At 36.6% G+C, this 24281-nt stretch overlaps 1 protein-coding gene across 1 annotated transcript in view; it reads right to left on the bottom strand.

Annotated features, from left to right (window-relative positions):
* The window catches only part of Nelf-A (Negative elongation factor A), a 152136-nt gene that overhangs the window by 120430 nt on the left and 7425 nt on the right, over window positions 1-24281 (bottom strand). Inside the window, exon 2 of the mRNA XM_090374701.1 lies at window positions 17170-17341. Within this exon, the coding sequence (XP_090230827.1) occupies window positions 17170-17278 (109 nt within the window). The 5' untranslated portion in view covers window positions 17279-17341. The remainder of the gene's footprint in view (window positions 1-17169; window positions 17342-24281) is intronic.

Raw genomic sequence — 24281 nt, 5'->3', positions numbered from 1 at the left:
GTTAATTATGACAGGAATCAGAAGTTTCATTTGGTAGTGATTCAATTTTTAATATTTTAATCTAAATGTTTGTTTTGCATAAATAATTAGGGGAAAATCTTTTCTGTTTTGTGACTGCTTGCATCCATACATATTCTGAAACACAGTAACTTTTTTTAAATCTGTCAATAAATCTTGTCTACAAAATACCCCAATAATGCTTTTAATATGAAATGCAGTTTGAGTTCATGCACATGAATATTTCTCAGTCAAAAAATATTTCTTTAAATAGTTCATTGTTACAATCAGCTGATCTAAAGGAATGGTGATGTTTAATGATATGATAGGACATTGACTCATTTGTTACAGTAAGATGGTCCTCAACTGGAATTTTCACTCGAAAGTACAGTAACCCTACGCTATTCATGGCCACTGATTTAATATAAAACGAAACCTTAAAAAATGTGAATTTTAAAGCGCTGTGAACATTTTCCGCCATAAAAAACACAGGCGTGGCAAAAATCATCTTGCCCAGTCAAAATAGCACCCAGTGGGTGAGTGGGGGAGAAGGGTGACAAAATTGCGAGTGCAGATGTTTCCCACTAATCCTTGTTCAGTATGTGTTATGCGCTTGTCGTGGAAGGTTTCGTCGTTTGCTTTTAATTGATGTGCTTACAAAAGTGAAAAATCTACCGTTTTGCGTGTTAGTGAAAACAGACTTTTTCGAGTGTTAATGAGTAAAAGAAAGTGACTTTATTGTGGACAAATTCTTTTCTAACCCCTACAAAAATATGGCTACGAATAACAAGGGAATTGTGAAAAGATCAAAGAAGGTGATGACATTAGCGAGTAAAACTGAGTTATTAGACAAAATTTCTAATGGTGAAAGTATCTCGTCAGTGGCAAAACATTATAAAATCAATGAGTCAACGATATGATCAATCAAGAAATCGGAAGAAAAAATTCACCGTAGTGTCTGTGAAAACGTGCTAATTGCTTCAAATATTTGCCCTGTAACTCGTGATGATAAATTAGAAAAAATGGAAAAAGCATTAAATCTGTGGAAAGAAGATTGAACTTAAAATAAAATTCTGTTAAGTTCACTCATCATTTGTGAAAAGGCAAAACACCTTTATCAACACTTTAGTGAAACTGGTGAAAGCACTGGTGAGATAAGTTTTTTAGTTAGCAAAGGCTGGTTTGAAAGATTTAAATATCGATATGGCCTTCATAACGTGCAACTTGTAGGCGAGTCTGCATCAGCAAATTTTCGTGGCTGCAGAAAGTTTCCCCGACTGAATTAACTTTCTGAGTTTCGTCTGCATTGAACACCTGTTCCTGAACAGGTGTTCAATGCAGACGAAACTCGGTTATTTTGGAAGAGAATGCAAGCCAGAACATACTTAACACAAAACGAAAAACCTGCTCCTGGATTCAAAGCCTCTAAAGATAGGCTTACTCTTTTGTTTTGTGAAAACGCTAGTGGACACATGATCAAACCAATGCTGGTGTATAAATCGCGGAATCCACATGCTTTGAAGGAAACGGATAAAGATCATCTTCCAGTTTATTGGAAATCCAATAAAAAAGTCTGGGTAACAACTATACTTTTTAGAGAGTGGTTTAATGATAGCGTTGTGTGAGAGGTGAGAAAGAAATTCTGCACCAGGACATCCAAGCAGTCTACAATTTGACCACTTAAATGTTGAAATTGTGTTCTTGCCACCCAACACCACATCACTTTTACAACCGCTAGACCAAGGTGTAATTGCTGCATTTAAGTCCTATTATGTTAGGAGAACTTTTACTGGTTTAATTGAAAAAATGGAAAGGGAGTCACACTTAACTAAGTCAAAGTTGGAAAAATAATAACATTGCGGATTGCCTGATCAACATCAAGGCATCAGTTGATGAGATAAGAGCATCTATAATTAACACGTGTTGGCAAAAATTGTGTGGTTGTTGCTAAAACAATTGCTAATGTCAATGAACTGGTTGCTAATATCGTAGCAATCGCACAGGGAATAGAAGGCAGGGGCTTTGAAAACATCGATGCAACAGATATTCAGAAACTTATTGAGACTCATGCAGATGAACATACAATAGAAGAGTTGGATGAATTAGTAACAAGGTCAAATGAGAGCCAAAATGATCCTGAGCAGGAAGATCTCGACATTGTTAGACCAGAATTAAATAGCAAATCATTAAAGGAAATCTTTAGCCTCTCCATACAACTTTCAGAAAAGGTGGTAGAAATGGATCCTAATTTGGAAAGAAGCATCAAGTTTAAACGAGCCCTACAACAATTGCCTTACAGGGATATTCCAAAGGAGCTCAATAAAAAAAACGAAGAAACAAACTTCGATTACGAGTTATATTTCACCCAGCAACCCATATTCTTGATATGTTTTTGAAAGATTTATTTGATTTTCTAATAAATATTATATTTAATATCAAACTGTTTCTTATTTTCATTTCGATGAAATACAAGCATAAGGCATCGCCTTATGCTTGTATTTCACTATGTACTGTATGTTTTTCTATGTACATAGTTATATTATGTAGGTACTTATAATACATACATAGAAAAAATTTTAGACTAGTTTTTCTTATATACAGCAGACTCTTGATTTACCGGGATCAGATTAATTGGGCCAGTTAAAAAGACTCCAAATAATAAAAAAAATTCAACCAGAAATCTTAAAATTCAAGTAATAACTAGAATAGGTATTACTTATTTACGACTTGCAAAACATCTGTTTTGCAAGTTGTAAATAAGTGACAAGAAGTGGCGTCATAAGTCATCATTGGGAGATTAGTGTGCCTATTATCTTGCAACCCCCGCTGTCTTCACACCCGTCGCTCAAAAAAAGAGAGACCAAATGTTTAGTTTGTTTCAGTGTGTCGAGTCGATTGTTGTGTTCCGTCGCACCACAAAAAGACAAATTTTGTTTCGTTATTTATGTCAAGGATGTCGAATTTTTTTTTTTTTTGTTTATAAATCACAAAAATGATGGGTAAACGCAAGAGTTGTGCTTTCAATTAAACAAAAACTTGAAATTATTCAAAAATCTGAAAACAGTGCATCTGTTAAATCTCTAATGAACCATTATAATGTTGGTGACCAAACCATATGCAACATTGTAAAAAATAAAGGGAAGCATTGTATTTGACACGCGGGTAGTGCATGGTAAGTTTTTTTGTTTTTATCTATCGCCATACTTTTTACGTAGGTTGCTGAACATTTTTCGATACAATAAGTCCCTGACTTATGTAGCTTTGGACTTACATTACGTTATTTATATATTTTTTTATATGACTGAAGATTTCAGTGAATGGGATACACATTTCACCATAATAACGTAAAAACTCACTGAATTCCAGTTATTGGTTTTATTGCAAATGCAATAGGATCGCATTTACTACCTGTTTATAATAGATTGCGCTAACAGAAAAGCCCAATAACCCAGAAATTGCAAATTGTTTTTATTGTTTTATGTCAGTGACCTCCAGAAATGTGCTTTAGTAAAATGTGAGCTTGGGGTGGAGTGATAATAGTGGGTTTTTGCCTTAACCCTGTGAAGTTCTTTTCATAAAATTTAATTTTGACCATTATCATGGTGCTGACTAAGAGAATAAATGACAGCAGTACTAGTAACATCTACCAAGAAAAGGAAAGCGATCGAGTTGGATTAGAAAATTAAAATAATAAGGATGTATGAAAATGGCCAAACATTAACAAGTATCGCATGGTATTCAGATTTGTCAATGGCAATGGTGAACACAATAAAGGAGAAAAACAGAATACGAGAAGCGGTGAAGTGATCGGCACCAATTAAGTCAACTATAATAACCAGGGATACAAAATACATATCAGTTTTTACAGTACAATAACGTGTTTTTTTCTTCCTTTTATGTTTTCTTTTCTTACGTGCCACTCTGGCTACTTCACAGCTGTACCCAGATAAAGTTTTTAATTGAACTAATTAAAAATATATAACTATTTTTCTTCGTTCTTCTGAATATATTATGTAGTTTTTGTAATTTTGGCATATCGGGGATATAGTAGCAATATTTTATTAGTCATTCCCGAGTTATGTAAAACCCAACTTATGTAAGAAGTCCTGGAATGTATCTCTTATGTTGGAGACTATTTTTGGATTAACCAGGAAATCGATTATCTGGGAATTTTTTTTTACCATCTATTCCGGAAAACCGAGAGTCTACTATATTGCATTTGGAAAGGAACCCTTTTATTACTACGGGTGCCATAACTCAGTATTCGCAGCATTTCTCAGGAACGTAACGGCCGAAAATAGCGGGGATTTACTGTACTGCATAATATTTTGCCATAATATAAAAACCAGCATTTCCAGGGCAAGGTGATTTGATATTATGCATTTTTTTGTATTAACATGGTCAGTTACATCAGGTTACTGGCCGTGACAAATGTTTATGTAGCATTTGCACAGCTCACATTCCACTTCAATATCAGTTCTTTCTCTCTTGATGAAACTCCACTGTTTTGAATACTCATCATTAAAGATACATTTTCTCTTTGGCATTTCTGCTTAAGAGTTCTTCAAAATCTTTGCCAAATCCACAACAAATCTCTGTAGATGTGTTGTGGATTTCGACGTCCACTCCAGTCATCCACTGAACAGAATATTTGCTATTCTTTCCTCCCCTCTTCAAATATCACAGAGTACAGTTCATGATGTTGTTTTCACCAGATAACAGAGTATAATATGTATACAGAGCTGTGATTGACAACTTAGAAAGAGTTCATGAAGATGATTGGAAATTATATCTTAAATATTTTGAAAAATTAGAAAAGATAGTGAATGGTGTACTAGAAAGAATGTTAGCAATGAATTCTTAGTCCTACTAATAAGGTTCAGACAGTAAGCATGAGAGGTAGTTGCCTTAATGTGCCATTCTATTTAAGAAAAGTAAATTAAGTATTCTGGTTTCTAAAATAATTACATATCAACAGGGAAAAAGCTACTGCATAAACCACCATTATTACTAGGAAAAAACCGAGACATTAGTGTGTCCCAAAAAAAAAACAAATTCAGGACACCGGGACAAAACTCTAAAATCTGAGACAAATCTGGAGAAAACCTGGATGCCTGGTCATTCTATTCTATACAAAAGTTGTAAAGTTGACTGACATGAACTCTCATGTCAGTCAACTTAAACTCAGACAAAACAGTCATCTGTTTTGTCTGAGTTTTGCCACTAGCGACCACCTGATACTGATGAGGGACAAGTTAACTTTCTCATTTTTAAACAAATAGTCAATGATGAAGCCATCTGTTTGAAATTAATGCAATACTAGGGGAAACTCACTGCAAAGGCAAGTTTGCAATGAGGTTGCTCTGGTATTGCATTACCATCTGTCATCTAGTCTATCATCTGCATATTTTATGATTTCTTGGTTCCACTGATTATTATTCCAGACAGAACCTCTATTTCTTCTTTTGTAATACTTCTAAGATGTTGAAAAGGTTGGAGGGGAGAAGACCACCATGCCTTTCATGACGAGGTTTTTATCGGTTTTGACGTTCCTCAGCTTTACTATTGGGCTAGCATCCCTGTAGAATGCATTTAGATAGTTTAGGTGGTAATGGGGTGCTGATACATTATCTACTAAAGCATAAACAGAAATCATTTTGTCTTTATTAAATGATTTCTCATCACAGTCAGGGGCCTGCTATGAATCACTAATACAGTTCATGCAATACAGATTATTTTTTCTGTTCCAAGCTAGGATTATCAACCTTAGGAGTGTGGATAGCATAATTGTGTCCCTTCTTGTACTAATGTTCATTTTTTTCCAAGATCTTTTCATATAGTTTCTTTAGTCTGTTTTATGGAATTCTAATATATATATATTTATAACTTAAAAATAGTCCTCGACAAACTGTACAATAACTAAAATCACCTGATAAACTGCAAACCAACATTTTGGAACAGCTTAACCAACCTCTGAATTGTAAACAACTATATTACTGACGGAAGAACCATCTACCTACAGACCAAAGGTACACCAATGGGTAGTCTGGCCAGCTGTGTCCTGGCTAACCATTATTTATACTATGCTGAAACTGCATTACCAACTGAACTATCAATGTTCAGATACATTGACGACTTACTGGTAATAAACTGTACCAACTTCATACAACAGTTTGCCAACATTTACCCTCCAGAACTGACTTTGGAAAAAACCAATGACAACAACCATACAGTAAATTATCTAGATCTGAATATTAATATTAATGGCTCACATATATCCATCAACATCTACAATAAAAGAGACTCCTTCAATTTCAATGTTGTCAACTATACACAATGACACTCCAATATCTCAAACAAAGTACATTCAAATGTTATTCTTTCACAATGCTTCAGAATAGTTAACATATGTAACAGTAATCGGCTGATAAAGCATAATATAATAACCATATATAACAAGCTATTGGACAATCAGTTTCCGACAGCCTACCACCACTTCAGCAAAGCATTCCAAATCTTAAAATATAAGAATATAATTAACCAATCCATAGATATGACAAATATATTAACATAACGACATCTTCTACTTTCAGGCTGTGTAAATAATGTATAGGCAATACTCCTTAACTTTTCTGGTGTCTCATGGTCTGAAAAACTTGTGCCCACCGATTGGTTATTACAGGAGTATTTTTTTCACTATTTCTTACGATCAATTTTTCGCTATTTTTATTGGCATTATATGTAATTATATTTTCATCATGAATGGTAATAAACCTAAATGGTATTATAATAGTGTACCTCCATCATTATTAACATTATTGACTTAAACACATGAGACATCTCAGAAATTACGTTCAGGGTCCTACTACAGGAATGCAGACTACCCGAGCACTACTAATTCCTCTCATCCTCACTCTCCTTTTTACTGTTCTGCATCCCTATCTTTTGTTTCTTGTGCGCGATTAGGTTTCGAAAGCAATATCAAGATGCTATTTTACTGTTATACATACTGACTTCGCCTTATACAAAATTCAGCATCTTTTTCACGTTATTTTGTATGTTATGCCTTCTCCCCTATCCTAGGACTCATGGCCTCATTGTGTTTAATCTCCCAGTCAACCCTGTACGTCTTATTGCTTTCCAATGCTCCGAGGTCACTTCTACATACCATATAGTCATTGAAACAAGCATGTAGCATTCTTTCTCTCCCCGCAGTATACCAGACAATCGTCCCCACTCCTCTGGCTTGTGAAATCAGTAAGTACGAATCACGACCGTTTGCTCCATCTCGTGATTTCAACTTTCAATGATCTTTAGTAATTTTTTACTACCCATATATTGCTTATTATCTATCATTTTTCTGCCTCTGTCGGGTCAGCCATGATATACACGTTAGCATTACGATTAACCTGGTTTCCGAACATTAACAATAAACTAAAAACCTGGTATCTTTTTACCATATGCTACATATATTTCATGTCAGAAACAGAGGCCTTTTGACTGATTTTGATGGCTGACCCTCGTTAATGACGTTGATATCATCTGAAATACAGCGCTAAGTACTTATAATATAATATTTTTGACTTTGTGTTGCAGGTTTGAATTATGTTATTTTATGACTGTCTTTCCATTTTGGCTAACCCGCTGGTTGATTACACTACCTGCTGTTCTCTCTCCATACTAAAAGCATAACCTCCTATCGTTTATTTATTTATAGTTGTTGAGTGCCTTCTACTCTACACAGTAGTAACCCAGGTCTATATTCCTTCACATATTCCTCTTATTACAACTCCTGTACCTATTACTTCTCTTCTATATATTTATATATATACATATACATATATATATATATTGTAGGCATGGTTGAGGAGGCAGCCAGGTTACAATCTTCAACACAATTACGTATCTCCTTATAAATGGGGATTAGGTTTCCTTTTCTCTGTTTATCTTGTATCTCATTTTATTCTAGGATGAGATTGAAATGCTGGGTGAGAAAGCTGATTGACCCCCCCCCTCCACATTTCCACACTTCTATAGATACTGAATCTGTTCCAGGAGCTGTTTGGCGCCTCCGTAGCCAGGTTGGCAGGAGCAGCAGTGCGTAGCACACGCTTCTTGATTAGACGGGGGTTCGAGCCCGTGACAACCAAATATGGAAAGGTCAGGGAATGATCACTGCATATCCCCAGAGCAATATGGCCTTAGTTGCTAATGCTCCTAAAAACCAAATAACAACAACAGGAGCCGTTTTGCCCTTCATTCGGTTGTATTGTTATGTGAGTTTTCTCCAGGAGGATTTTGAGTAGACCAATGCAGTCCTTATGAGTGAAAGCAAGAAAGTAGTCTATAAGCAATTGCAGATCTGAGTGAAATGTGCTGACCATGCTTTTCTAATCCTCTCCACATTCTGTGCTACACTGCCCGAGCAGTTGTTGAATTTTGTTGAATGGTAAAGTTTCTCGTATTCATCTATGTACTTGTCCAGACAGCCATGATTTTAGCCTCTTTTCATTTTCTGTCTATTAAGTTTTTGAGTCATTCTTATTCGTTTTCTGCTGACCTTAGTCACTGGCTTAGGTTTAGCCTCTTTTCAATTTCCTTCACATATCTCTTTTTGTAGGTCTCTGTTCTGAGTTTGCTTTCCACTCTTTGTTTTCATAAGCCACTTGAACTATAAGGTTGTTGTTTTTGCAGAGGTTGATCAAGTCTTCTCTCCTTTCATTCCTCTCTCCTATTTCTAATTTATCCATCATGTCCTTCCGTATCTGTACAGAAACTTTTTATTTTTGTATTGAAGTTTCCCATGATTACGAGGAAGTCTGTTGTTCAATGCATCTAGTTCTCCTTAGACTTGTTCATAGAAGAGGCCTGGTCTAGGTGGGACTGATCCAGTGCATAGATCTAGAATGCTGTCATCACTGGCTTTTGATAATGTCTTTCTACCAGAGAAATGGATTCTTACACTTCTGATGTTTAGCAAGCTGTCACTGGTATGTGCTTCCACCAATTCCACAATATTCCATTTAGCAGTGCTAAGTTCCTTTTCCAAGAGCTTGGCTTCCACATCTCATCAAGTATTCTGCCTGCCCCCCCATGGTGCTAGGGGAGTTTCACTGGCATCCTCATATGTGGAAGAATTGTTCTGAGGCAAAGTAACACAACTGGCTTGCCATATCCACTGCCGCAACCTGTAATTAGGATAGAGCCATTATACAGGGAGAGAAAACAGATTTCTACTGGTTCACTGTGATCCTAGGCAGGGGACATGACTGGGTGCTAACAAGTGGTCAGGCTGAGTTCAGGTTTCTGGAAAGGTGCATTTTTCAATCTACTAGGAGTCCACTGCATTCTTGCTGACATGGTTATGGGGACTGTCCTCCAATGTTAGTACCTAAAGGGGAAAGGGGATCTTCACAGAAGTCCACAGCATTCAGAATAGAAGATGGCAAATTGAAGCAATTCAGAGGGGAAGGGAAAAATTTGATGGTAAATCCAACAGTACCCAACTTCTTTTGTTTTGGGCCAAAAGCATGTAAATACTAAGGGAGGGGAAAATATGTAGTATTAAGCAAAAGTTAACTAAGGGCATCTGAAATTGCCTATATCAAATATTAACTTTCAAAGAGAAGGAATGTGTCCAGATCTCACTTGCCAAGATGTATGAAGCTAAGTATTCAGTACGAACCAAGTGAAAAGATAAAAAATGTAAATTTTTTAAATGTATTAATGAATAATTTCTAGAAGATGAATAATTTCTAAAATCTAGAAGATTTTAGAGAGGCATAGTGGTTGTGCAGTTTTGGAGAAGCACACCCGTCAACAAATTTTGAGCACAAACAAACTTCTTTACATCTGGTACACAATGAATGAAGAGGGTCTTTGAGCCTTTATACTACCATTAAAAATGCAAGTTCCATCATGAACTGTGGTACCATAAAAGGGGGGGGGGATCTGGCTGACCTTAATTAAATATATGTATATAGTTACAGTGAATATGTAAACTCTTTTAGGGAATAAAGTGAAATTTATTTATTTTATGATAAAGTGGTACGCTAGTAGTTACAAATATAAATAACAGTTAAACTTAATGTCCTTCAGAGCAAAAAAGTACTTTTGCATAGGACTTTTTTTTTTTTTACTAACAGAATGTACCGTGTTAGTAAAAAAAAAATTAACGATTGTTCTTAAGGAACACTTTATAATAATGTACGAGGGGGAGGGGTTTCAAAAAGTTCATACCCTTACCTAGAAATTGTAAGTTGAAAGGTGAAAGTTCACATGAACTTTAATCCTTTTCTATGTATTCTCCATTTCTCCCATCTATGGATGAGTTGTTTAATGCCTTGATCATAGAAATCGGCACTTTTTGCATTAGAAACCACAATTCCACTTCACTGATGACTACCTGAGATGAATCAAAGCGGTGTCCACACAATGGTTTCTTCATTTCTCAAAACAAAAAGAAGTCTGATGATGCTAGGTCAGAAGAATAGGGTGGATGCTGTAGCAGTCTGAAGCTGCGCTGGGCAACAAAGTTGGTGGTGGCTACGGCCATGTGTGTGTGTGAGGGGCCTATGTAGCCGAGTGGTCAGGAGCGGGAGTGCAGTAGCACACGCTCTTTGAGTAGACCGGGGTTCAAGCCCCTGACTGCTGAATACGGTCGATCTGCCAACCTGCACTGGACCAGCGTGGCAGATTATGGTCCATTTCCCTCAGCATGAATTGTTGAGGAGGCTTCCATCCTGCAGTGGGTTGATAATGGCTGCACTTTACCATTACCTTTTTTTACGGCCATGTGAGCCACTGCATTGTCTGACAGAAGATGGATACCTTTGGCTAACATTCCATGCCTTTTCACTGTCAAAGCATCGTGTAACTTTTTCAAAAGATTTCTGTAGTATTCTCCAGTAAGTGTGGAACGACGAAGTAGGTAATCTGTCAGGATAACTCCTTTTCTGTCCCAAAACAAGGACAACATCACCTTCTTCACAGATGGAGTAGTCTTTGCCTTTTTGGGAGGTGGGGAGGTATGCTTCCACTTCATTGACATGTCTTTAGACTCCAGATAATACAGGTACACCCAGCATTCGTCATTTGTTACTAACCAATCAAAAAAGTTCTCATCATCCGCAGTACACAAATCCAACAGTTGGCAACAACAGTGCATTCGATATTGCTTCTGCAAAGGCATCAGCAATCTTGAAACCCATTGTGTGGAGACCGTAGACATGTGCAGATGGTCATGTAAAATGATGTGGGCAGACCCACAACTAATTCCCATTGCATTTGCAATGAAATGAATTGTCACATGTCTGTCACTCAGCACCAGTTGCTCAACTGGTGCTGAGTGACAACTGTCTCACTGTCTGTGGATGCTGATGGCCTTCCTTCGCTTGGTTCGTCAAAGACACTTCTATGACGGCACTGGAACTCCCGTTTACACTTTTTTACAGTGTCATAGGATGGACAATTCTGCCCATATACAGTTTTCATTTCTTCATCAATTTCCTGAGCTTTCTTGCCCTGCCAATGCAGAAACTTGATCACTGCTCGATACTCCACTTTTTTAAACCATAGCATCCTTCCTCAGATTCCAGGCTCCACCTCTGGTGTACGATCACCTATGGGAATGAAATTTCAGTGTTAGTTATTGAACATGTAGACAACTTATGTTAAAAACGGCACCTTCCTACTGATGTTTTATCTAGATCAGGACAAACTATTTGATACCCCCCTCGTATGTGCAATCCTTATCAATTAACATGACACCTTGATTTTAATAACGTACTGTGGAGAAATTAAATCAATTTCTCGTATGTAATAACAGCACTGCTAATCATGATTTTAAACGAATCATTTACTTAGCGGGTTATTTCCATTAAGAAATATTTTGAAGTAAAGATATAATGAGAGTTAATATATATGAGAGGTATAATAATGAGTATAATGGGATATAACGTTGCTTAAAGAGAACTACCTGGGAATGGGAAATGTGACCCAATTTCAAAAGAGGAGCTGGAGATAGGAATTCATAAAATAAAAAATAACATATGTCCTGATTATGCTACAGACTATGGTAGAGGGGGTTGACACAGAATCTATCCAGTGAACAATATGGCTTTTAAAGAACTTCACAATACATCCTCCAGATGCCTCTTACACTAACAGGTGATTCAGAGCAGATGTTTCAGTATGGTGTCCTGGTATGAATCTGGTTGAGGGTGAGGTAATTAAAAGAAGTTTTCATGTGCTACCAGCATATCTGTTTACTATACATAATGCCTGCTTGAGAAATAGGATTTTCCTGGATATTTGAAAAGCAGTATTGTTCAAATTAATTTTGATATCGCCATCGAAGTCTCCAGAATTGGTGGATTCATACTGTCCAATAGCACTGCTAAGTGGATTGAGGAAAGCCTATGAACATCTGTTGGCTGTCAGAATAATGAGATATCTCTGCAACAGTAGCATCCTGTCAGATGCACAATATGGTTTTACTCAAGACAAAGGAATGGATGATGCACTTAGGCAGCTGGTGACTACAGTGCAGCAATTGCAGGCTAAATATGGTCTAGGTATCTTTATTGATTTTGTGTGAGCGTTTGATACAGTAAACTGGCAAAATGTAATAATGGTGTTACGCCAGGCTAAATGTTTCCCTCAGATTTATTCATTTCCAATTGTTAAAGTAATCCTTGATTACTTCAACAATTGGAAAGTCACTGTTTAGTCTGCTTCTGGGTCAGTTACTAGAATTGTTCATAGAGGATGTCCACAAGGATCCATATTTGGGTCTATGATATGCAAATATCATAGACCTAATCCTACGGCGGCTTTGTAAATATGGTAACATACCTGCCAATCTGGTTATGTTAGTGAAAGAAAACTCTCAATCACAACTGGAAGAGCATTCTAATTTTGTTTTATCAGTTGCAGAATTGGTGTGATTTGCACAGGCTTCAAGTTTCAAAGACAGAGTAAAACCGTATTACTGAAGGGCCATTTATCAGTGACAAGGAATCCAAGTGTTGCATTAGGAGGAGTCAGTCTTCAATCAGTTAAAACTCAAAAATATCTGGGAGTGATGACTGACAGGTAATGTGCTTCGTAACCCACATCACACACATTACAGACAAAACTCGAGTTTGTGGGCATGATTCCGTGAATTACAAGAAAAGAATGGGAGAATCAGTGGTAAAGCACTGGCCTTATTTTATGACTGCATTTTCCTGCCAATTGTGGGGTATGCATCACATATCTGGTTGGGCACCACTTTGCAGAAATTCCATGTGCTAAAGATCTTTTCAATTCAGCAATCCATCCTATTGAAGTTGTGTATGGCCCATTGAACTGTCTACTGATGCACTACAAGTTTTGATAAGATGTCTACCACTGGATTGAGACAGTGTTTCTATCAATTATTTATCATCTAAGAAAGGGGCTGCCATAACTGTTTGCCACTTGAAATAGTTTGTGATGTGAGTTATAAAGAGGAAAGGAAGCATCTATGGACGAACAGATTTGTGGCAAGAACATTGGAGCAACTGCACGAAAGAAGTAGTAACAAAAATTTTTTTCCGAAGGTTAATGGTAAACAGTGGGCAGCTTGGTTTAATCCTGATCTCCATAAAACTTATCTTTTAACTGAACATGGTTCTTTTTTGCAAAGTTAAGGGAATTTGAAATCACTGGGAATGCTCTACGTACTTGTGGACTTCAGAAGATTGGAACCATCTTTTCTACAAATGTGTTGAGTATTGTGACTTAGGGAAAACAAAGAAGTTTCCAACCTCTACTTCCTTACTCCTGGATGTGAACAACTGTTAGTTAGAACCAAAGAAGATTTTTAGGCACTTTGAAATTTTGTGGTCCAACTATTCAGGAGGATCTTGTTACAGCTGGAGAAGCACGAGTCAGACGCAGAATGAAAAATGGCATGACGCGTTACATTAATTTGATTTGATTTAGGTTTTTATGGAGCAAAGGTGACTTAGGCCATGACGCGTTACATTAGAACGGAATACTATTATGGTAGAGAGAGTGGACAGAATCTACCCTGTGAACACTATTGCTTCTAATCAACCTCACGATCCTCCAGATGCCTCTTCCACTAACAGGTGATTCAGAGCAGTTGTTGAAGAGACCGCAGATGCTTTTCAGGCAGACTTGTATTGGATAAATTGGGGATCCATTGCAGGATTAGACCATCACCACGAGCCTGTTGCATTGCATTGTGGTTGCTTCCTCCATGGATGACCTGTGATGCTATTGTGGTTCCAAGGACTGTACGTGCAGATTGAGATTATATTAAGATTATTTAAGTATATTAAGATTATTATAATACTTAAACATTTGATTATAATTTTTATGACCTTTTTCAATTTTTAATCTGTGATTTTTATATCATTTTTATATCATATAAAAATTAAATATCAGTAATGTGATTTTTGTGAACTGATTGTATACTGTTAGTATATATATATATATATATATATATATATATACAGGGTGATTCACTACCAGTGCGACAAACTTGCAGGAGGTGTAGGGGGGCACAAAGACAAATCGGAATCACGTAGCATTGCAGGGTCCGAAATGCCTTCGTCATGCAGTAGAGGATGTTGAATGGGAGGTCGCGCGAACTGCAATCCCGCTGGAAGTCAGCATTTGCAAACCGGTTCCCGAGGCAGTAGGATGGACAAGTATTCAAACGTTGAACTGGCCGACATGCACCTCGTGTATGGAGCTGTGGACTGTAATGGGCGTGCCGCTCTGCGCTTGTACCAGGAACGTTTCCCGCACAGGCATGCTCCTCATCATACGATTTTGGCACGTGTGCACAGAAGGTTACGTGAGACTGGTTGTTTCACGAGAGGTACCATGAATCGAGAGCGAACGACGAGGATGCCAGACAATGAGGAGAATGTCCTACGTCTTGCAGAAGGCAATCCGAGTACGAGTACTCGAGCGATAGGCCAACGATTGGGTATTTCCCAATCCACTGTATGGAGGATACTGTCAACAAACCAAATGAGTTCATACCATCTGCAACACGTCCAATCATTGGAGCCTGCGGATTATCCACTCCGGAGGACTTTTGCTACTTGGTTTCTTCAACAGAAACAGTTCACAAATGCTGACTTCCAGCGGGATCGCTGTTCACGTGACCTCCCGTTCAACGTCCTCTACCGCATGACAAAGGCATTTCGGACCCTGCAATGCTATGTTATTCCGATTCGTCTTTGTGCCCCCTACACCTCCTGCAAGTTTGTCGCACTGGTAGTGAATCACCCTGTATATATATATATATATATATATATATATGTGATGTAAAAGTTAGGCAAAAGTAATAAAAATAAATAAATATGAATATGAAGCTATCATTAGAGGCAGCAAATGCACATCCTCCACATGAAGCCCAATTATATCTGATAATTAAAATAAATATGATATTTAAAATAAAAAACATCAGCCAGTAGTATGGCAAAAATGCAGAGCGAAAAGAAACGCAAAATAATATAAAATAAACAAACAGGGAAGGGAAACGTGGTCCTCTGTCGATATGGGGCATAATGGTCAGTCTATCATTTTGATATTTTAGTTTTTGTAGTTTCTTTAACCCCTTTTTGGTGATATTTCACATCTTTTGGAACTGGTACCTTCAAGGGGGGTACCACTAAATTATATATAATTGGCATTATTTTAAATTTACATCATTTTTATTAATTGGGTTTAATGACTAAATTATACAGGGGAGTATCGACTACCTTTTTGTCTTTTCCCTTCCCTGTTTGTTTATTTTATATTATTTTGCGTTTCTTTTCGCTCTGCATTTTTGCCGTACTACTGGCTGATGTTTTTTATTTTAAATATCATATTTATTTTAATTATCAGATATATATATATATGTGTGTGTTGTTTATTCATTAATATGACATAATCAAACGCAATGAATAAAATATTAACATTATCATATACTGTTTGCATAACTGCAATGTACATGTTCCATGTGTTCAAATAAAATTTTAATGTTTTCAGTGGCTGTTTTGATTACATGAAAAACATTTTTTATTGCAGAAACAGTTTCTGAGATATAGACTAGCTTTGTTTTTTTTAAAATACAATTGGTGTGTCACGATTTTGGGCGCCACCATTCATTTATACAGTTCTTGAAGCTAATTTCCACCTCCAATGCATCCAGTTCTTCCATCAACAAATCCACATCACCTAACATGTTAAGCTTTACACATGATCTTGTTTGGATTAGAGTCGTAAGTTAAATACTTAAATATTTTTCTTTACTTATAATTTACTTTAATAATTTTTCTTATTTCTATTCTTTAAAAAAAATTGCATTTCTGTATTTTCCAACTCATCTGAAATATTACCCACCCTTCCATTGCTTAATAATTTTCCATCTGTGAGCGTTTGCTAGCCCCTAACTGCTGTTAGGGATTAGTAATACTTGGAATTAAAAGTGCAGAGTGCCTGAAAATTCCCAGATTCCCTTGTAACTACAAATCCATCCCCCACAGACATCAAAGAACTTTTAATGTGTAAAGACAAAAGTTTTAAATGTAATTTGATTTATTTTATTTAACTTATTGACTTATTTATTGAAGGAACACAGATAGATTCCAAAAAAAACAATATTTAGTTAAAATTAATGCATGCAGTTAATCTAAATTCTGTTTCAAAATTAAAGAACTTCAACACAACTAATTACAAATTCTACAATGTATCTTTTGATAAACTGTTTTACAGTAATTACTGTTTACAGTTTAAAATTACTGTTTACAGTAATTAGAGAAATGTTAATATTTCAAAATATTATTTTTCTGAATTTAATCACAACTGAATATCACTTAACACCTCACAAAACAAATTCAACATTACAAACAGCCAAACTTTGAGAAAGTTACTTCATGTAGCATGATCAGATTCAAGTTGTTAAGCCTTGGTTTTTGCACAATTTACCTTACCTTATCCTACAGTCTTTTAGAAGACTGCAAAACTATGAATATAGCAAGTCTAAAAGAGATGCTCAATCAACAGATAGGCACACTAAAGCATAATGCAAAAGTTGACAAGGTTGCTAAGGAAAGTTGACATCTCACAATTAGATTACATTTTATAAGATTATAGAGGCTTGACAGTAATTGTTTCACCTACCTAATTTTCTCAATTCTGTTACAAGATCAGTAAAGACAGAAGCATTTTCTTCAATCTGGAAGTTCAGAACTCCACTGATAGGATATGACTTTAAAAGTTCAGCTAACATTGATACCCACTGATCACTGTCAGCCAAAGCAACTTCAAGGGTCTCTTCTAATTCTACTTTCCACTAGAAGAGGGGATAGGGGTGAAACAATATAAAATTATATAAAGAATCTTTGTGGTCTGTAAAAATTATCATATTACTCAGATAAAACAAATAATATAGATTTTTATTTATATAGAGCTATTCTGTCCCCTAAATGGTTTAACTACTTGTTACTAATTACTAATATTTAACCAGTTAAATGACTACAAACGCTCAATTATTTTGCAGTGAGGCAGTGGCAAGTATACAACAAATTTCTGTTAAGTGTGGATTTTGTAGTGCACATGTCCATGCAATTTCTTGCAAAGCTATATAGTAGAATCTCCCAGATACAGTAATCCATCTTTCACTGACACTCCTTGTCAGGCTATTTTTTAGGAAAATGGATGAATGTGAAAAAACAACTGTGAATCAGCATATTTAGTGCACTTGGAGACCATTTGCTAAAGTAGTGTGAGAGGGCTAGTGTTATGTAAGATGGATATTTCTTCCAAGGCCTATTACTTTTTACTGTGCTTGAGTATGCCTGACGTAGCCCAGTGGTCAGGAGCGAGAGTGCATAGCACGCGTTCCTTGAGTGGACCGGGGTTCAAGCCCGTGACTACTAAATACGATAAATATTTGTATTGACGATTTATTGTAAACTCTACTGACTTGGTTGTCGTGCCGGAGTATAAACAGAAATTTATTTATTTATTTATTTATTATTTTTTTTTAATATTAAATATGAAAACTGCATTCCCCCCTCGCTTCTGGATAAAAATTCATATGTATTTCAGAAACACCATCAAGGACCATTATCCTTACCTGCTTGGCTTCAAAATGTCCCAACATACTCGTCTACGACAAATTTCCTTTCATGGGAGCATGTCAAAGTGTGCTACAAAATGTTAGCATTTTGATAACTCTGATATCAAGAGAGATGTGGCTGAACACAAGTCTCTCTTGAATTATGCAATCGATGTATTCCTGGAAATATTATGTCAAATATACATTTTCATATTAATGCTTTATTAGCATTTTAATTTAAATACAATTATAACAATAAAAAATTTAATGTAATTTAAGGTATGTACATATATGTCATGTATTAAATATAGAAATAACTTATCCTACAAAAATTACAGTTGTATTTTCAACAAGAATAGTTAAAACATTTAGAAGTCAGTGTTCTGAAAACTTAGGACTAATATGAAGAATGCAATAATTAAGAATAAATTTAAAAGAGGAAAGAGAAAAAAAAAAATCAGTGCATGTGCACTGTGATGGCAAAATTCAACTAATGCCAGAAGGAGGATAGATAAGAACTACCCTATAATGCACAGTTAATCACATGATAATTACACGAAGCACATCCTTGTAACAGGAATTTTTAACATGAAGTTCTACACAAATTGTGTGAACAGTTAGTAAAAATTCATATAAAAAAGTTCTGCTGATGGGCTGATTACAGATTCGAGACGGACAAAACAAAATATTTTGAATAAATGTTCCCAAGAATACCATTTGTGTATAGGCAAAATGCAATTAAATACTACTTATCTAATTTCAGTATCAGGGAACTCAAAAAACTGTGGTCAGAAACTTTTAGTTTGGTGGGAAGGGGGATGGATACACAGAATAGTTTAACAATAGCCATAAACTAAGGTGGTACTAAGGCTTGACAGTAATTGTTTCACCTACCTAATTTTCTCAATTCTGTTGCAAGATCAGTAAAGACAGAAGCATTGCTTCTATTGTGACATGCTGTAACCCAAAAAGCAGAATGGCCTGCTAGGATGGGGGGGGGAAGAGTTGTTGTTATTTGGTTTTTAGGAGCATTAGCAACTAAGGCCATATTGCTCCGGGATATGCGATGGTCATTCCCTGACCTTTCCGCATCCTCCGTATTTGGTGATGACGGGCTCGAACCCCTGTCTAATCAAGAAGCGTGTGCTACGCACTGCTTCTCCTTCCCACCTGGCTATGGAGGCGCCTTGGGGGGGGGGGAAGAGTGATACACATGGAATTAGAAAACTACATGGGCTGTAAGAGTTAGAATGTAGAATTTAAATATGGCAATTATGCATACAGTAAGGAGAGACATGACAGAAGAGGGAGAGAAGTGATGCTTTCGGTTAAGAAGCACATTTTTAAACAGCAGTACTAACATGACCAACAGAGACAAGTTGCCATTTTAATATTGAGTCAGTCAGATTTTACATAAGTAATGTCAAAACAAAGGTGGAAGTAGGCATTTGTTACAGGGCAAATGATGTGACTATGGAGAGTATAACTTTAATTTTTAATTAAATTTACACAAGAATTATTACTCAAATAAGAGCAGCAAAGCGAAAAGGTCAAACTAGCAGGAGTGCTAGTCTGACCTAAAGAGAGAATTTTCATTGCCTAAGGACAGAATTTTAAATAGTGGTCCTCTTGAAAATTACACATACTTTTTTGCTACGTGTTCTTTTTGCAGTTATCCATAGTGGGACATAAGGGCAAAGGTGGGGGGGGGGTCTTTTTATGTTTTCATTGTAGAGAATGTGAAGATCTTAGGCATAGTCAGTGTTCTGATGGCTTATATGAGGGCTGAGAAACAGGTGGAAGCCGTCGGAGAAATTAAAAAGGGAGACCCTTCAAGCACTCAACCACAATGCTGGAGACTACACTCAGGCAACACAAGGCACACAGTGTATAGTGTTAATTGTAATGCAGCTCTGGGGGTTCCCCCAACTCCACACAATACAAGGCACAATGGCAGCCTTCACACGAGAGTGCACTTGTCCCACAGGAGGTAGCTGTTATTGTTGACGTCTAGGAGGAAATATGCTTTAAAAAAAAAAAAAAAAAAGGATAGGTGGAATAGGACCAGGGTATGTCTGCCTGGGACAGAAGTTCATAATGTTGTAGAGCAGTTATCACCTTTTAAGTTGTTGTTGGTTTTAGCCATTTATCAGGCGCATCAGACCTTTTAAGAGCACAAAAGGTAATAAGTTGTACATGTCGGTACTAATGATCTTAAAAGGTGACCTGAGGATTTATTCAACATGTACAGCTGAGAAAATGTCACAATTTAAGTTTCAAATTGAAAATATCTACACTTCTGCCCAGACATGATACAAGAGAGTACATGAGTCTTGCCAATCAGTTCCATCATGGAGAGACTATAAAAGGCTCATGGGGTAGAATTTTTTGTATTGTGGTGTGTTTGTGTTAATGGGAGAACCTGTTTTTACAGATTTGCAATACACTTAAATAGAAGGGGTGCAAGAATATTTGATGATACTACCGGGGCACTGCCAGAAAACTGCTAGCATGGGAAGAGGGGAATACACAGACTAATTGTTTAATGGCAGCCACACGCAAAAGTGTTTCTTGCACTGCTTTTATTGGAACCTGCACCAATCTAGAAAGAAAGGTGTTAGGGATTTGAAGGCCTACCGGAGGAGGGTCCTCATGAAATAAGGAAATATATGGGCTGTGCAGGTGTTGCTAGCAGTAAAAACAGTTAAATGTATATTATATGTAGGCTAATGCTAGGAACACAGAAAATCAATTTGATGAATTGGAAGTACTGGTTAAGTCATCAAATGCAAACATTGTAGGGATGCTGGAGACATGGTGTAATTAAGACATAACGGATTCAAAATTTGAATATGGTAGTACAATCTGTATGATGAGATGGGGAAGAGTTATGATGTTCTTGTTGGAGATATGGTGTCACTCAAACATAAGGGATGCAGAATTTAAATACGAGAGTACAATTTGTACAGAAAGAATGGGATGGGGAAGAGTTATGATGCTCTTAGTTAAGAAACACACAAAATCTTAGACAGTGCATCCAGTCACACTAGACAGAGTGAACACTGCACTGGTCATTCACATAGTAGCAAGGCTTTTTTAGATTTAATGGATGACTGTTTCTACAGCAGCATGTTAGAGTGGAAATGAGAGAATGCAATACCATGTTATACGGAACTAAGAACCAGTATAAAGGGGGGGGGGGGTGTTACTTTCCAAAAGCTAACAAAAAAACACCATCTTTTATAACTACCGGAAAAACTTAATTTTTATTAAAAATGGCAATAAGTGAACAAACGTCTTACAAACTGTGATACGTATATGCCAAATAATGTACATTCATTTAATTTTCTTCATCACTCTCATTTAATTTTTTTCCTCTTCATCGAACGAGAACTCTGCTCTCTTTTAAAAATCAGTAATCTGGGTTTGTTTGCTTCTGCTTGATAGATCTTTGTAAATTTCATGGTATGGAGCTAAGAATGTTTGAAGCTCCTTTTGTGCTCATTTCAGTCAAGGGATATGCATTCAAAAATAAGATTCTAATTGCTTGGCTAAGTTGATGCCTCCCTGTATGCTTACAGTATAAAATTTGGAACTTAAGAATTTTCATCTGTACTATCATTCTCTGAATTAGTTTGGTTTACCTCCGATACCATTTCCACCACATCTGCTTTGCCAGCTTCTTTTTCTATTAGTAAATCTTGAACATCTTCGGTAGTCATATCATCAAAACCTTCCCCTCCTACCACCTCAGCAAGTTCTACAATTGCACCGATTCAATTTTCGGCCAGTTCGATCATATTTCCTGAATGAACTGTCTCTGGCCATACATTTTTCCAACATGCATTTAATGCTGATGGTTTTACTTCTCTGAGCGATAAAGCTATGATTCCAATACAAAAAACAAACAATTACATTAGGGTCACCTGGAAAATTAATTTATATACCTATGTGTATTGTGTCTGTAAATTGGGCCTATTCTCTGGTCGATTTGCCTGTTTTGCTAGATGAAAAACACCAGTTTCTGAGGGAAAAACTTGCTATCTATGCCTGAGACTGACTAACTCAGCCACGAAGTGAAAAAAGCCCTTAAAAATTACTCGCATCATTGATGGGATTCAAACCCGGGCCTTTTCCACCCGGTGTGGGGGAGAATGGTGATGACACTACTGTGCTACCCATCCAGACAAGGATTCCGATCAAATTTTTCAGTCCACAACTGAAAAATTACATCCAACATAATAGCAGGGTTTCCCCACACAAAACCTCAATAATACAGTGTTATGCGAGGTTTGCTGCAATTCTCTAACCACGTTATGTAAGTACTGTGTTGTGCGAGGATTGCTGCAATTTATCAATCATGTTAGAGCAAAACCACATTGTAGAAGTACCACGTTATATGGGGATTGGCTATACTCTTGATTTGATTATCAGCAGCAACTGTTCATGCACTAAGAATGTGCAGATAAAAGACCCACTAGGTGGCAGTAATCATAGTGTACTGATGTGGGATTTACTTAGAGATGTAGCTACTGTCAAGGATAAAGGGAAGGGCTTTTCTCTTCATAAAAGTGTTTGCAGCATACCTGGGCAATTTTTAAATTCTGTGCAGTGGGACCAACCAATGAAGTTCCCAATGGCAAATTCTAAATGGGAAGTATTGAGGGATGTACTCATAGAAGCTAATAGGCTTTTTAAACCAATTAAGTGGTACTGTTCAGGGCTTGGAGCTAAATGGCTGTCAGATAAACTAATGAAACTTGTGGCAGGATAACTGCATGGAATGTATATAAACTATTAGGCGATATAGAAGCCTACAGTAGATATAAACTACTCTGCAATCAAGTCAGAATGAAAAGTTAGGCAACCTAACCCCAGGGGCTGACATCTGGTGAGTATGGGCTTGGCAAACCCAGGGTCCTGAGCTGGATATCATCATTCTTCTCTTTCTCGGTAATTCGTTTCTACTTCTCTCTCTCTTTCAGGGTAACTTGGGAATTTTTTTTTTTTTTTTTTTGGCAGGTGCAGCATAAGCCTCAGGCTTCCTTGCACCATATGGCTAATAATAATAATGAAATGAAAAGATCGATTACAAGAAGTCCCTGACAAAGAATGCACAGATAAGCAGTCAAGGCTTCTTTATTATGTAAACACTAGAAGGAAGGGGATGAATCACATTGGTCCACTAGATATGAATGGTTTATCTGTTGATGATCAAGCTCGGGTAGATGACAAACTAAATAGGTATTTTGCATCTACTTCACACATGGGCAATTTTTTAAGGATGGAGATGCTGGAAATATATCAAATTACAGGGGCTAAATGATTTTTTAATAAATGAGAGGAAAGTAGAAGAGAAATTGTAGAAGCTAAATGTAAATATGACAACTGGGCCAGATTTAATATATCCAATTATACTGAGAAAAACAACAAGTGAGGTATGCAAACCATTAAGGGGATGGATAAGTCAAATGGGAATTATGTTTTTTATTTATTTTTGTCTGATGCTATCTAAGCTTGCTTTCTTGTTTGCTCCCTCCCCCACGCTAAGTAAGCTCAACGAAATAACTATTCTCCCAAAAAAGTCACAAACTTAGTTTCTGAAAACGTTAATCACCTTTAATATTGGATTTCCTTCTTGTGACACCTGTAGTTCCAAAAAACACCAATATCCAAGAAAACAGGAGACACATTCCATTTTGTTTCATGCTGGGAGGCACATTCTCTTTGTTTTCTAACCATTCTATTCCTACCTCTAGCAAAGCTATTTGTTGACATAATCTTGAAAATGAAAAAAAAAAAAAAAAAAAAATATGTATTTCATTTTTATCATTTACACTCTCTCTAAAAGTGATACATTTGGAATGGCTATGGGCTTATCCCAACAAACTTAAATATTCCTCTCACTCAAAAACAATGCCTATTCAACTATGCGCATACATCAAACTACATTATATACCCCACCCTTCATTTTATCAACCCTACTTATGTTATTTACATACGTCGTGTCATTTACACAACCTTATGTGAATAAATTGCACACAAAGAGAGGTAAATTTTCTTAAGCAAACAAATCCAAAGTTAACTTATAAATAAAAACTAAGCATAAAATGGAAAAGCGTGTCTCAGTCAGTCAAGAGCAGATTGGCCGGTTAGACAACTGATTGGCTAG

Source organism: Mastigoproctus giganteus, chromosome 5, assembly GCF_048544385.1.
Source record: "Mastigoproctus giganteus isolate SK-2022 chromosome 5, ASM4854438v1, whole genome shotgun sequence".
Classification (NCBI taxonomy): Eukaryota; Metazoa; Arthropoda; class Arachnida; order Uropygi; family Thelyphonidae; genus Mastigoproctus; species Mastigoproctus giganteus.
This window is presented reverse-complemented; position numbering and strand designations above follow the sequence as displayed.